At 29.5% G+C, this 15,791-nt stretch overlaps 1 protein-coding gene and 1 pseudogene across 1 annotated transcript in view; both read left to right on the top strand.

Annotated features, from left to right (window-relative positions):
• Nucleotides 1-226: 226 nt before the first annotated feature.
• LOC111637021 lies at nt 227-3,462 on the top strand (annotated as a pseudogene).
• Nucleotides 3,463-6,812: 3,350 nt separating this feature from the next.
• Nucleotides 6,813-15,791, top strand: part of LOC111637027 (nephrocystin-1-like) — a 33,872-nt gene continuing 24,893 nt past the window's right edge. Inside the window, exons 1-4 of the mRNA XM_023382429.1 lie at nt 6,813-6,895; nt 10,137-10,188; nt 10,273-10,367; nt 11,062-11,131. Coding sequence (XP_023238197.1) covers nt 6,852-6,895; nt 10,137-10,188; nt 10,273-10,367; nt 11,062-11,131 — 261 coding nt within the window. The 5' untranslated portion in view covers nt 6,813-6,851. The remainder of the gene's footprint in view (nt 6,896-10,136; nt 10,189-10,272; nt 10,368-11,061; nt 11,132-15,791) is intronic.

Raw genomic sequence — 15,791 nt, 5'->3', positions numbered from 1 at the left:
TTATTGTATATTATTTTTACTTTCTATTCTTTTATTGTTTTATTTTTCATACAGTTTTCTTAAGATCATTTTAACTTATATCTCTTGACACTGTGTAAGTTAAACGTTTCTCCGATAGTATATTTCTCTTTGATTTTTCAAATTTATGCAGAATATTCTTATAAATAAAATTTAAAAAACTAAAATAAATATACTTTATTTACAGATTTATAATTAATTAAGCATCATGACTACATTAAGTACATTAAAAGAAGGTACCGTAATTAAAGGAGATCATGGTTTTCCTAGTAATGAAATCCCACATTGGTTAGATAAGAAAAAATTTTATGAAGCAAGAAAAATATTTAAAAAATATTTCTTCAGGTAAATATAAAAATTAAGTAAATATATAAAACTTTCTAAACATTATTTATATATTTGAAATTATTATTTTTTTTTTACCAGTATATTTTTTGCTCATTTGACTGGATTGATATTTACCGTCCATGTGCCATCTATAATAACAACATTACTAGCGACAAGAAAATCGTCGACTGTTCTAGATATTTTTCGACGTTATTTAAGTACACTCGTTCACATTAAGATGTGGTATGAAGGTGATATATGGAATCCAGAAGATCCTGCCTACAAATCAATAATTTTTGTCAGAAAAACACATAACGAAGTGGCAAAAAAGTTAAACGCAGTTAAGAAACAAAATCAACTTTCTTTATCTCAATACGAAATGGCGCTTACTCAATATTCTTTTATTGGATTTATAATATTATATCCAAAACAAATAGGAATGTCTTGCAACGAAGAAGATCTCGAATGTCTAGTACATTTTTGGAGAGGAATAGGTTATCAATTAGGCATATATGATAAATATAATATATGTACAAACGGTTTAGACGAGTGTAGAAAAATCTGTAGAGAGATAGTGGATGAAATATTTAAACCAAATATCGTACGACAAAGGGAAGAATGTTCTACAATGAGTCAAAATATTATAAGGGCAATGAAAATTTTTGTTCCTTGTCTTAGCTGGGAAGCGATGATGAAATTTTGGTTCGAAATTATTCATATTCCTTCTAATTTTAAAGCAAAGAAACAGCAAATATTTGAATATTGGTTAATGAGAATTACATTTAAATTAATTTTCTTTAATACTTTAATTCGTTTATTTTTCAATAATATTCTCAGAATGACTATAAAGCAAACAGTTGCTGGAAAGAAACAATTGGAACAACAAATTGCTCAATCCATAGATCAAGTTTGATTTAAATAACATCAACATATTCAAGTAGAAAATTATCATCAAAACAAACTATACAAAAATATTAGTTAATTTAAAAAATTATGTATTTATAATTTATTACTCATAAAAATTACATATTAAATTATATTAAATAAATGCGAAAGTTTTATTTTCATAATCATTCTTTAAATATTAAATTAGACAAGGCGAAAAATATATTTTATTCTATAATGATCACTTTCAAATTAAGGTTTATATCATGTAGGTGGAAAATGCTTACCTGGTGTGGTCCAAAAAAGTCCAAGTGCCAATATTAGTCTTTAGTTAAGTGAATAAATAGTCTGCGATATCGAAAAATTTTCTTTTTGAGATTCTCTTCATTCTCTTTATCATGAAAAATAACGTAAATATTTATATTTAAAATAAATCCCATTTTAAATTTTATATATTTAAATACAAAATTTTAACATAGAACATGAAAAATATTGAGTTTTGTTTGAATATTGATAACGAGAGAGTTGAGAAATGCTTGATTATTTATAGTGTACATAGATAAACCTTTTTGTTTTAAATTATTGTGATTTATATGATTCATCTTTTGTAATTTTATTGCAATTAAATAAATTCTTATGTGTAAATAAATTTTCGGATCAATAGAAAATTATAAATATGCGTATTGTATATACACATATGTTTTATTCTGTTACTAAACGTGTACTATAAATTATAAATTAAAGTGATACATTTAAATTATATTTTTAAAATGCTGTTTTATTGAGACAAACTATGAATTGTTGTAATGTTATTTATAAAATATAATTTTCTAAATAAATTTTATACTAATCGAAACTTGTAACATTTTACTGCATTATGAGTAAGTTAATTTTTTGAACTTCGGAAACAATTATAAGAAAAAATATTCGTACATATTTCTAACATTTATTTTTCTATACTTTCAAACCTAATTTTTTTGATGTTCTTAAAATCAATACATTCATTGGATACCAACCCAATAGTTATTTCAGAAATGAGGTAATGTTTCCATAATTTATTTGTTAACTTTTTCCGTTCTGTGAGCACTAATCGGGCTGTTTTTAGAAAGCCCATTATGAGTTCGGCCAGACATACAATGGGATGGCTGGGTAATGAGAGACAGAACCCAACATATCCGGACGGACCACCTTTCGAAAAATTCCTGGGGTTTTTCGACTCGTTTGGATTGGATTCCGGATCCTTAAGAAGGTAGGTTGCCATCTTACTGGCTTTGCCATCCGGCCCAGTTTCGATGATTACTTTATGTTTTTCTCGTTTATATAGAAATTTTGATATTGTATACTTGCCAACCTTTTACTTTAAAATGGGGAATATCTGAGACATTGGTAGAAAAACGCTGACAGCATAAAAAGCGAAAAAATTCTTTATTACTGTAACATTGATATTGCACAAAGTTTATATTAAATACCTTTAATAAATCAAAATTTAGTTATCTCTGAGCATGATATCTTATAAAGCTATTGCCATAAACACTGTTAAAAACAAAAGTATTGCAATAACTTTATACTCTTTAACAGCAATTGCCAACCTTTCTGATCTCAGAGACCACTAAACTCACATAAGAACAATTTCACAGATTTCATTTTGCTTTACAATAACTGAAAGTTGTAAATATTAATACACAGGAATATCAATTATTCTATTCTAATATTCTTTTATAAATATGTTAATATTTACAGCATTTTGGACAATTTTCAATCCCACAGACCACTGTCATGAATTTTTTTAAAACGATATAAAAATCTATAGAATAATGATCATAAAAGTTCCATTTTTACTTTATTAATATGAAATTCACTTGTTTAATTATGACAAATTAGTGTGAAGTTTGTTGCTGCTGTTTGAAATAAGTTTATGTGTTTTTGACTCTTATTCCACGAAGAGTGGCAATCGCACGCACAACATTATTTATTGCTGATTATTTATTGATTTATTGACATTATTATTTATTGATGACAGCCATTTCGTGTTTGGTCTTAGATTCGAATAAAAAATCCCAAATGAGTGAGAAAAAGCAACCAAGCATTTTGCATTTCTTTTGTAATACTTCGTGTAACCTTGAGTTGATCAATGTCCAAAGTTCTCCACGGACTACCAAAATTTTCTCGCGGACCATCAGTGGTCCTCAGACCACCGGTCTGCGACCGCTGCATTTTAACATCACAATTTAAAAAAAGGTCAAATATTTTACGGGACATATCTAGGTGTAAATTTATGATATGTCCATCTTGATATTACTTGATGAGTGTCTCCTGTTATATGCCTTTGTGCGGTGTTTTGCTCTGTCAATAATTTATTTTGTTACAGTACAACGTGACAGTTGCTATCAGTCAGTTTGTCGACTTTCACTACAATTATTAAGGACAATAATTTTTCTTATTTATTTCCTATCTCTGTCTTTTTCTTACCATACTGAATATCTTTTCCTTTTGCCATACAGCATTGCAGGGCCACCCTTGCATTATAAAACAATCATCAGCCTTACTATTTTACAAAGATTTATAATTTTTTTTAAAATAAAAAGGCTGATGATGATTCTTTGAAATTTTTGGGACTTAAGAAAAATTATAAATCTTTGTAAAATCCCACAGATCGCAAAGAACAATCTAGTTTCTTTTCTTGAGAAAGTTTATACCATATGGCTCGTATATTCTAATGCAGGGGTCACCAAACTTTTTCCACAGTGCGCCATATAACTGAGAGAATGACGAGCGCGGGCCGCATAACCATTTTCTTCTTATTTTTACATAACTCTTTCTGCCCTGTGGGCACTAAGAGGGCCTCTTTAAGCAAGCCCATTATGGATTCGGCAAGGCCCACAATGGGGCGACCGTGTGGTGAGGAATGGGGCCCAACATATTCGGACGGACCCCCGAAAAATTCCGGGATTCGAACCCGGGTCCCCCAGAGCACTTGACCGCTCGGCCATCCGACCAAACCATTTTGTACAATACAGGATACTGAATATACAAAAAATAAAGAAAACCAACATATTTATTTACCAATACACAAACACGATGGCTGCAGCAAGCTCGTAACCGCTTTTGTTAGAAACTTACACAAAAAGCGCTCTGATATCCAGTCACAAAAATTGGACGAATGTTTCATTTCACTGACTTTCCTAAAATTTATATTACTGTCAAATGAAAAAATCACATTGGACCAATTTTGGAATTTTTACTTATTTATTTTAATTCTTTCTACGTAGTAAGTTCATCTACAATCTATGATATTTCCATATAAATAATTATATTTTAGCTCATTTATGGCACAGTACAGCGGAGGGCCGGATGAACTGACCTTACGGGCCGGATCTGGTCCGCGGACCGTAGTTTGGTAACCCCTGTTCTAATGTGATGAATCAGATGTTTCTTCTTTTTGGGCAAAGAAACTGTAGAGCTGCTCAATAATTTCGTATAACTGTAAAAGTAACTCTTTTCCTTTCGCTGTTGAGTCGGCCATGATTGAAGAATGTTAGTTAAATGGGAATCACTCAACCTATTTCTTTCAGCAGTTTTGATGTTTTTCATGCACGAAAAGAATTGTTCAGAACGGTATGTTATGCATGTTGAGTAGTACAGGTTTCTAGTAGTAATTACGTCATTAAGAATATATCCAGTCAAAGTGTATCCAGTTTACGACATACTTTACCAAATAAATGAAAATGTACCTAAAGAATTTAGAGTGCAGTGGGCCGCATATAAATATTAAGTGGGCCGCAGTGCGGCTCGCGAGTTGGACATCCCTGGTATAGACTATATTTACAAAGGTATATATTTAACGTTATCTGTCTTACATATAGTGAATGACATATGAGATAGCCTATGTTAATCGTACGACAGCAAAAATACAATTAAAAAACATCATAAAATGAAATATTTCAATATCGAACTAAATGCAGAAGCTATCCACAATGAAACTTAAAATTTATCAAGAAAGATGTTATATCTTCCAAAAAATAAATTATCACTTATATGTAAAGCCTATCAGTGACCGAGTAAATAAACTAGCAGTTAGTCGTGGATTTGTGCCTTTCAACGGAATAGTCGAATATTTTCCGATTTTCGTCAAATGTCTAACACCTAAGAACAATTTCGCAGATTTCATTTTGCTTCACAATAACTGAACGTTGTAAATATTAATACACAGGAATATCAATCATTCTATTCCAATATTCTTTTATAAATATGCTAATATTTACAGCATTTTGGACAATGCAGATGTCATCTTATTAGTAGCTTAGTAGTATCTTTTTTTTAATTCTACAGAAATTCATAACTAGATCTTGTAAAACCAATTTTCAAGAAAACTCTTCATACGTACAAATTGATAATGTATTTTGACACTTTCCTTTATAATTGAAAAATCACATGAATTTGTTAAATGACACCGACAATCCGAGGAAAAACACTACAGTTTAAATAACCGATACTTCCTCGGATTATAACATTGATGTATATTGTATGTGTTTTCACATAATTTCGGCAAATTTCTAATTATTCATTTTTTTGCAAGAAAACCATTAGTAAAAATAATCCTGACAATTCACAATAAGTCATATAAATGAATCCCACTTGTTGAATTAGTGGAGAAACTTTTACAGGTAATTTTTTAGCGACGTTATCGTCAATTTGTTTTCATATCCGCGATACAAATGAATTGTACACATCTAGAGTAATTCTGATTCTAATTCTAAATCACTTTCCGATAAATATCAAACATGATTTCAAATTTCACAGATAACAATTTTTCACTTTTAATTAATAACTTCCGAAATGTCTTTAATGAACTTCCAACACTTTTCTCTTAACGATTCTTTATTGACGTCTTTTAATGTTTCATGCATTTGAAAAGTGTAATCTTTATTTGTGACACAGTGACACACATATGTTTAAAATTTTATGTCACAAATACGTGACACAAATTTCATTCATAGTTGTCACTTTATATTTGTGTGCTCTGCACACAAATATAAAGTGACTATGAAGGAAAATTGCTTTATATGTAGAATTTAATGTTATTTTGTCTACGAAAATACGCCTTTAATGAATACATAATAATTAAAAAATGTTTAAAAATGATAGAGATAATAATTATTAAAAAGACATTTTAAACTTTCATTCAAAAATACAAATAAACGAGCAAAAATTATTATGATACAATGACACAACGCTGGGTTACAATTTTTAATCAATCTAATTTAAAATATTTCTCGAGTTTAGTAGTGCCTTGTCCCTGCACATCAAACTTTCCTGATACTGTAGCAACAGAGTCATACCGATCATCTACATACTTCCGTTCTGGAGAAAATTTTTGAATTAAAATCACGTGATTATCGTATTTTTTTTAATGGAAAATCATTTATTTATAAGTAAGGTGTCTATATAAAAATTTAACTTATTTTCATTTTTAACTAAAAGTAGTTACGAATAAAACATTCATAATTTGCAATTATGACCAGAAAATATCACGAAACGTGTTCCGGCTATTGGCGCTGTTTTCCGCAGCGGCATAATTTAGAACTAATGCTCGTGACGGCCTAGGTAGCGCTGTTTACATCATGGCGGCATCTGTGAATGATGAATCGAAGGAAGCGGAACATTTGTTAGTTTTGTATATATATTAATCATTTTATATAATATAATATATAATAAATTAATTCGTGTAACATATTACAAACAACAAATTAAAAATATTATATATATATATATTACAAATGCTTTATTTTAAAAAAATAGTTAAATTTCAAACACGTGAGTCAAAAACGTGTGCTTACAGTTAATAAAGTCATCAAATGTTTTTTGAGACGCAAAAACATATTTCAGAACACTGTCTATATGTGCATTACATAGTAATAAATTAAAAAGAAAGTAACACTATACATAAGATAATGAATAACAATAAGATACACAAATTTAAAACAAAAAAGTCTGCGTAAAATTCAAACTTTAGACCAAATTCATGTTAGTATTCTATAGCAAATCCTTTTTATCTAATAACTTCTGTCTCATTGATTAAACTAATTTTGAAGTATTGTCTTCTATTATTTTATACTATCACATTCAGATTACAAAGTATCAATAAAGTAAATATTGTCTTCTCTTAATAGAATTTTGAATAAACTATCCCTTCTTAAAATATTGCATATTGTTTCTGTACTAATTTTTTTATTTTCAGATTTAGCAATTTCTTCTGCTATTTTTGTTACAGTTACATTTGAGTTTATTTTTATTTTCTTTTATACTACATTTTTCTTGCAAGGTAACCTTTAGTATAGTGTTAGATATAATATTATGGTTGCATATTCGTAGTTCTAATAAATTCTGCAAATGTTCTATGGGGATTGTGGAGGTGTACACGGTTGTCTTTGTGCTATATAGTAAAGAATGCTTGGGATTATTATTCTGTTGGAATATGAAGTTATTCTCTAATCCCAGTTTCTGTGCACTGCTTTTATTTAAATAATCATATATATTCATTCTGCTATTGATTAATTTTAATGTTTCAACTCCACCAACTGTCATACACCTCCACATTGTCATATTACTACCTCCATATTTAACAGTGGCACTTGTATTCTTTGCTTGAAATTCTGTGTTGTTTTTGTCACTTATTCTCTTTTGTCAGAACTAAATATATTAAATTTACTTTTGTCACTAAATAACATGCACTTCAAAAAGTCTTCTGATTTCCCTACATATTCACATACAAATTCTAAGTGCTTCTTTCTGTTGACTTTACAAAAGAATGGTTTCTGTTTGGGAGTACACCCATGATAATCAGCCTGTATTAAAATATTGCATATTGTTTCTGTACTAAATTTTTTATTTTCAGATGTAGCAATTTCTGCTGCGATTTTTGTTGCATTTACATGTGGGTTTATTTTTACTTTATTCATAATTTTGCAGTTTTCTCAAGGTGTGAATATTTAGAGTCTTCCAGATCTAGATTTTAAGTAGATTGCCTGTTCCTTTAAAGTTATCAGTTACCCTTTGAATGCTGGAATGGGCTTTTGCAATAACATTTCCTATCTCATGGAAGTGTTTTCCCTTCATTATGAAGTTTTACTATTAATTGACACATATTTAATGATAATTCACATCCAGATTTCAAAGTATCAATATTTTGTTTATGTGACATTGTAATTTTAACAAGAACAAAAAATACTTACATAATTGACCTAATTTATAAAATTTATAATGCATTGTGACTAGTAATCAATAAATATGAAACTTTTAGAGGTATTTTATGGTGCAAGTTTAAAAAGGATCTATTTGCACATAGACTTTTTCGGCACATATTTTGTAAGCAGATTTATTTTATGTTTGACAAGTTTATATACAATGCTCATTATTTTAAAAAGTTTGTATATTCATAAACAATAAATTAAGCAATTTATTAAACACAAAAAATGGAACTAATGAATAACATCAAGGTCTTCTGGAACATTTTAAAAATTATTAACTGCTATATGCAGACTTTTTTGAGTTGACTTTTTTTGGTATTAGACTAAACACAGGCCCACCGTAAGCAGGCGGCATGTCCAGGGGGTGGCAAATCGAACCATCGGTCACGTAATATTCAAAGTCATTGTCATAATACTACTTAATGTCATTCTACTTATAGCATAAGAAATGTCTTCGCATGGAGAAAAAAATCTGACCGGCATGCAATTACTATATTCTTATTTATATTATAGCATTAACAGTGCCTCTATTGGCATTTATCAGAATTAATATGCAATGTGAAACGTCTGTCGGTAGATTGAACCATCTGGCAGCACCCGAAAGCCAAGTACCCATAGTCGTGCACTATGACAGAAGTTGACAGGACTGGCGAAAATGGGAATCCCCACAGACGTTCCTTCTCAATTTGTACTTGTACGCATTCAAACAATTCTATCGCATATCAAATTGCAATTATTTTGTTAATAATTCTTCTCACATGGGTCTAAGTATAATTAATGATACAGTTGACCCCCTACAACACTTGATAATTCCGTTTTATATGAATTCCATGTTGTACGAGTCACTTAGATTTTACAAATACGTGAGCCGTTCACAGCCTGCCACACGTATTTGTAAAATCTAAGTGACTCGTACAACATGGAATTATCAACAGTATTATAGGGGGTCGACTGTATTTTAACTTGGTTAGGATTTAAATCTGAAACTTAAAGATGATTCAAGTAGTGAAACAGACATTGATGGTATTGATTTGTTTAATGAAATCAATACTTTAAAGTTGCACTTTCCAGAAAACCAGTCTAATGATCCACAAAACCCTATTACAATATCTTTTTACTAATGACTTAATTTCAACATTTCTGAACACAGCAATAGCACTAAGAATATTACTTACATTGCCAGTTTCAGTTGCATTTGGTGAAAGGTCCTTTTCAAAGTTAAAAATTATAAAAAGCTATTCGAGATCAACAATGCATCAGCAAAGACTTAAGTAATTTAGCTATAGTTTCAATTGAACATGAAATCTTAGACAGCTTGAATACAAGTTAATTGATATCAGATTTTGCAAACATAAAGGCAAGAAGAGTTCAATTTCTGTAGATAAATATTTATATGGTTTTACACTTAAGTATACAAAAATAACTTAGTAATAATAAATAGTATTTTTTTTTTTTTTTCACACTCTTATGAGACAACACTAAAGAGCCTTTCTGGCAAGCTCAGTGTAGGTAGTTGTAGTTAAACGGGAGGGCATAATCGGTATTGCACACGGGCGTTCAAACAGCTAGCGGCACCCCTGACTAAACAAATGAAGTTTTAATCATATTTAGTAATTATTATGGTGTATAAATATTTATTAATTCTTTTTGTTTTTGTAGATCAGAAAGTGATGAGGAATATACAGATGATGATGATGACGAGGAGGAGGAGGCATGATTTATTCTTATGGATTCTTGATTTTAACTTGCTATTATAAACATATACTTTATTATTTTATTTTGAAAACAATTTTAGTCATCAATTTATGAGGCAGTTGGAGAATTTGCTGCTCAGGAACCAGGTGATTTAAATTTAAAAGTTGGAGATATTTTATCTATTATTACAAAAAGGTAATTATAGACTATATTTGAATTTTATAAAATAAATAAGAGCTTGGTAAATAAAATTAAATAAAAATTGAAAACTTCTTTTGAAAATATATATGTATATATTTTTTTTTCAAAGAAATTTTCATTTTCATTTTTTATTTAATTTTATTTAGTTGTATATAACTAAGAATAGCAATAAAATCCTTGATTATTCCAAAAAACAATGTAAATTCTACAAATGTTACACAAGATCTGCTTCAGGTCAGCAACATTCTAAATTGGAATACACAGTTCTATACATTCATTTGAAACTACAGTAGAAAGAATATATGTCCATTTGTAAAGAAAATGTTAATTAGAGGCTATTTTTCTTATTGTATATGGTCTTATTTGACACTTGAACTTATTACACAAACAATAGAGCAGGCAATGATTAATATTACAGAGTCAGTTCAAATATTATGAATTTAGTACTTACATCTATTTAGAAATAAGCTTTTCAATTATTGAATTAATGAACAAATAATTGACAAAGATATAATTTTAAAATTTACTTATTTTTAATGAAAATTGATTGGTTCAAGTGATAACAATATAAAATAAATTAACAACAATAATTTTGTTTAGTCTAAGTCAGAAGTTTTAACCAATACTTAAAATGATGATATATATTTAAAAGAAAATATACTTATTAAAAACTGTATTTGCATTTCAGAAAAGATGGATGGTGGATAGCTGAAAATGAGGAAGGAGAAACTGGTTTAGTGCCTTCAACTTACCTTAAGGTATACTATAAAAAGTATAGTTATGAAAGAAACATTTTGAAAGTAATAAACTTTACAAAACTAAATATTTCTGAAAAAATATTTTTAATTTTATAAATAAGAGTAATATAATGGTATTTCTAGAAAAAGTACTGAAGTAGAGGGTGGTTATAATTAAAGTTGTCTTACTCAGACCTGTATAGAGTCTGTTCTCGTTGATGTATTTTGATGAAACTTGGTATATACATTATATGGACCATGGGGAAAAGGAAAATGCAAAAAAAATAATTAGTTCAAATTTCTACCACTAGGTGAAAAAATGGCACATGAAGAACAAGAAACTCAAAATGGAAACACGCAAAAGGCTTTTATTCATGTCATTTGTTTAATGTGCAATCCATTTGCGTCAATCACATGTTCAAAGCGCCTTACATTGTGTTCGACAGTTGCTGGATAGATTTCTTGAGAAATTGCAGCAATATGGCATGTTATGCTTGCTTTCAATTCAGGCAGAGTTTGTATGCCTCACCTATAGAAACTAGTGATGTGCCGGGTATCCGTATCTGTATCCGCAGATATCCGAGGGAAAAAAAGATCCATATTCGTATCTGTATCCGTTACTTTTTAGTGGATCTTTAACGGATCTCTTATCATAATGAATTTCATTACTTATATGAAATTTTAAAGATAGGTAGCAATAAAATACTAATAACTTCAATTCAAATCACTTTTTATTTCTTAAAATCACATATTTGGCGCATTCACATTGCAAAAATTTTATCATGCAAAATTCATTTACTATCGTAAAATATTTCCATATTACACTACTAAACTTTTTTATCGGCATTGTTTTTATTTTAATTTAACTCAACACTCTCCAAAAAATACAAACGTAACCTACGCTATTCTGTGTCACACTAAACTATAAACAAAAACATGCTCAGTGCAAGTCAAAACACGTCGCGTTACTAAAGCAAAGCGTCAACTATCGGTCCAAGGTTATACGCACCGGCACCAACTGAGTATGAAAGTTGAGATCTGTATCCGTATCCACGGATCTAGATACTAATGATCCATATCTGTATCTGTATCCGTGGATATACATTTTTAACGATCTGGCACATCTCTAATAGAAACAATCTTTCAGATGTCCCCACAACCATACGAACTCTGCCTGAATTGAAAGCAAGCATAACATGCCATATTGCTGCAATTTCTCAAGAAACCTATCCAGCTAATGTTGAACACACTGTAAGGCGCTTTGAACATGTGATTGATACAAATGGATTGCACGTTAAACAAATGACATGAATAAAAGCCTTTTGCATGTTTCCATTTTGTGTTTCTTGTTCTTCATGTGCCATTTTTTCACCTAGTGGTAGAAATTTGAACTAATTATTTTTTTTGCATTTTCCTTTCCCCATGGTCCATACAATGTATATACCAAGTTTCATCAAAATATGTCAACGAGAACAGACTCTATACAGGTCTGAGTAGGACAACTTTAATTATAACCACCCTGCATATTATTTTTAGAAATCATATATATTAATATTGGATGAAATTACAAGAATTGATTAATAAATAAGTTTTTCATTTTTATAAAATTAGCTTATGTTAAACAAACGTCACTTATGTTAGTCATATATATTCCTTTTCCAACATAAAGGTATCCTGTGTACAATATGTCACTTCTACAACATGGTTTGAGAATTTGAGAAATTCTTCATTCAAAATTTCACAACTTTTAAGTGCAAACTCCATTATTCAATATTTTTTTTGTTCAAGTAAACATGCGTGCTGTCTCAAATTTGCCCATGGATTTTAGAATATTGAAATTTTCAATTGGTTTTGTGCCTTTTGCTAGGTTTACTTTTATGAAAACCAATAGTGCAATTTGTTTCTTCCTTGTCCTAGCTTTCCTATCATCCAGGTGGCATTGTCATTGCTTTCAGACTTTTAGCCCTTAAGACTGTTATTGTGTTTAGTTTTTATACATTAATTTTTGTATTTAGTAAAGTTTATTTAAACATTTTTAGCTAAGTGGTTATTAAACTTTTTTTTTAACCATAGGTAAATAATCATTTGTAAAAATGATTAACAAAATACAGCAGTCTCAGTACTCAAACAATTTAATATTCAAACACAAATTCTGGAAAATAAATTGGTTGGTCTTTGATTGAACAAACATGAACTGCTAGAACAAATTTTTTATTAATAAGGTATTATTACTTCTTATTTTGTCATACATAAAAAATTTTTATGCTAAAAATAAAAAAAATAATGACATTGCTGATATTTCTGATCAAGATCAACAGAAAAGCTCAGAAGATGATGATACTTTATAGAAAGAAAACTCTCTCATTAACTATAATTAATATTAACACATAATACAGAACTTTTAATTGTGATTGTCAATTAATTATTGATTGCTTTAATAAACAAATTTCTGTTAGTAACAAAAAAGAATAGTAAACTTTTGTTAACTTCTGAAACCTAACCCCATGTTTTACTGTAGTCCTTTGTTTGGTACAGCACAGATTCCCATAACACTGTACTTTTTCAAAATGTAACTACTGTGTTATACGAGGGATACCTGTAATTATCATTTAGAGTACCATATTTTTTCAAATATCCACTCTATTTTTGCATGAATAAAAAAAATGCATGAAAAACCTTTTGTTTTTCATGTGACTTTTATTCATTCCCAAACAGCAGTTTTGTACTCTTTATGTCAGCATTCTTTGATAATCATTTTTTAATTTCTTTATAAATTGTGTGATTTAACCAAATACTACTTTGTTGTAAGGTAGAACTGTGATAGAATTGAGCAGAGCCAAAAAGAAAGAAATGATCCTTACACTTGGGGACAAAAGGTGATCCTTGTACATGACAGTTGTGGAAGGCAAACTCTGCACTTACCTCCACAAAATAGGTTGTCTTTGTACTTATATATGTGGTTAGAGCATTTGGCAAACTTGAATATGGTGCCTTTTGGATAAGCCTTTCATTAGTCTGTTACAAATTTAAAAATTAAAAATCAGTTTTTTTAATATAATGCATATTATATTTTGTAATATAATTTTTCATACTCGTGTGATAGTTTTCTATGAATTTATTAGTTTGCCCATGTAACAATTTTGAATTTTTGGTACACCATCATGACATCTTGGGCACATACCCTTGCTGCCTTTGACTTTCCATGACCCTGCTTATACTGTATATACTGGCCACAGGAGAGGTAATTCTTGTACCTGCCAGCCATGGAAGAGATGATCCTCATAGCTGCTGGCCATGGGAAATGAAATCTTTGCACTGGCTAGATACAGAGAGACAACCATTGCACTTGCTAACATGAAGAGGCAATTCAATTCTTGTTTTTTTTTTCATTTTTTGTACCTATTTTCCATTAAGTGCATGCAATGTTGTTTTTTATTTTTCTTTCCTAAAATCCATTAGGCATGCTCAGTTGTGTCAGAAAGCTCAGACATTGTCACTTTGACTACACTGTCTATCAAAAATAAAGTCAAGGACCCATATTTTTTACATTTAAATGGACCTTCATTATGTTTTTGGATTCCTCAATGCAATGTTGGATTCTTAATGGAAAATGGCAAAGTTTCATCAAAATCAGCCCATCAAATTTTGAGAACAAACTCAATTCTATAAGCCCATAGTAGGTGTGCTAGTGACATTAGGACATCACCTGACAAATTTATGTGATTTGTGCAATATTGCTTTGTCATGCATACTCATGCTACAACCTTTTATCTTGAAAATTAAGTCATGTGCTTCCATTTTTTATTATGTTTTTGGATTTCTGATAACAATAAATGGAAAATGGCAAAGTTTTATCAAAATCAGTCAATCAAATTTTGAGATGAAATGCAATATTATAAACCACATAGAAGATGCTTCACTAACACTCTGCCTCAATTAAGCATATAATTTTAATTAACTAATGAATTATGTAAATTTTTTATTTTAGTAAATAGCATGCTTGTTATGGATTTTTTTCACTTCACTTTATGAACAAATCACATTGGTTTACAAAACCTGAAGATGGGCAGACTGCCTGAAAACATTAAGTTGAATAAATCTTGTCACATTTAAAATTATTACTAGCAATTTCAGTTTGCTAAAAATATATTTAAATGTTAATTTTTGTCTATCAGTTGTATGTTCCTTGGAACCAAGCATAAAATTGCTATTGAGATTGCTTTTGTGTATTAATTTTACTAAATAATTTTGTTGATAATATGTGTATATGATCAGATAGATAGATGTGGATGATATTATAGATAGGAAGTCATGTGTCATAGCTCAATAAGGTTAGACTTAATGAAGATTTTACTCATTATTAGCAGTTACAAATTTTTATAAAACTTGTCTCTTTTTATAAACTTGAGGGAAGACCTAAAAATGAATCTTTTTGCCATTTTATAATAATTAATAATATAAACATTTTTTAAAATAAAATCTTATAATGGATGGCACCACATGCAATTTTAAATGTTTTTTGCTGGGAAAGTTATACAGCCCATTGCTGAATTTTTTTTAAACATGGGATTTTGTAACATATATGTACAGTATGCGTAAATATGTAGGAAAAATGCATGATACAGTAAAACTTCTCTAACTTGAAGCTCCAAGGGGTAGGAGAAACTTTGAGTTACAGACA

The sequence above is a fragment of the Centruroides sculpturatus genome, unplaced genomic scaffold (assembly GCF_000671375.1).
Source record: "Centruroides sculpturatus isolate CEXI.00-Female unplaced genomic scaffold, Cexi_2.0 scaffold966, whole genome shotgun sequence".
Classification (NCBI taxonomy): domain Eukaryota; kingdom Metazoa; phylum Arthropoda; class Arachnida; order Scorpiones; family Buthidae; genus Centruroides; species Centruroides sculpturatus.
Note: the sequence above shows the minus strand (reverse complement) of the source record. Positions and strands in the feature narration are given on the sequence as shown.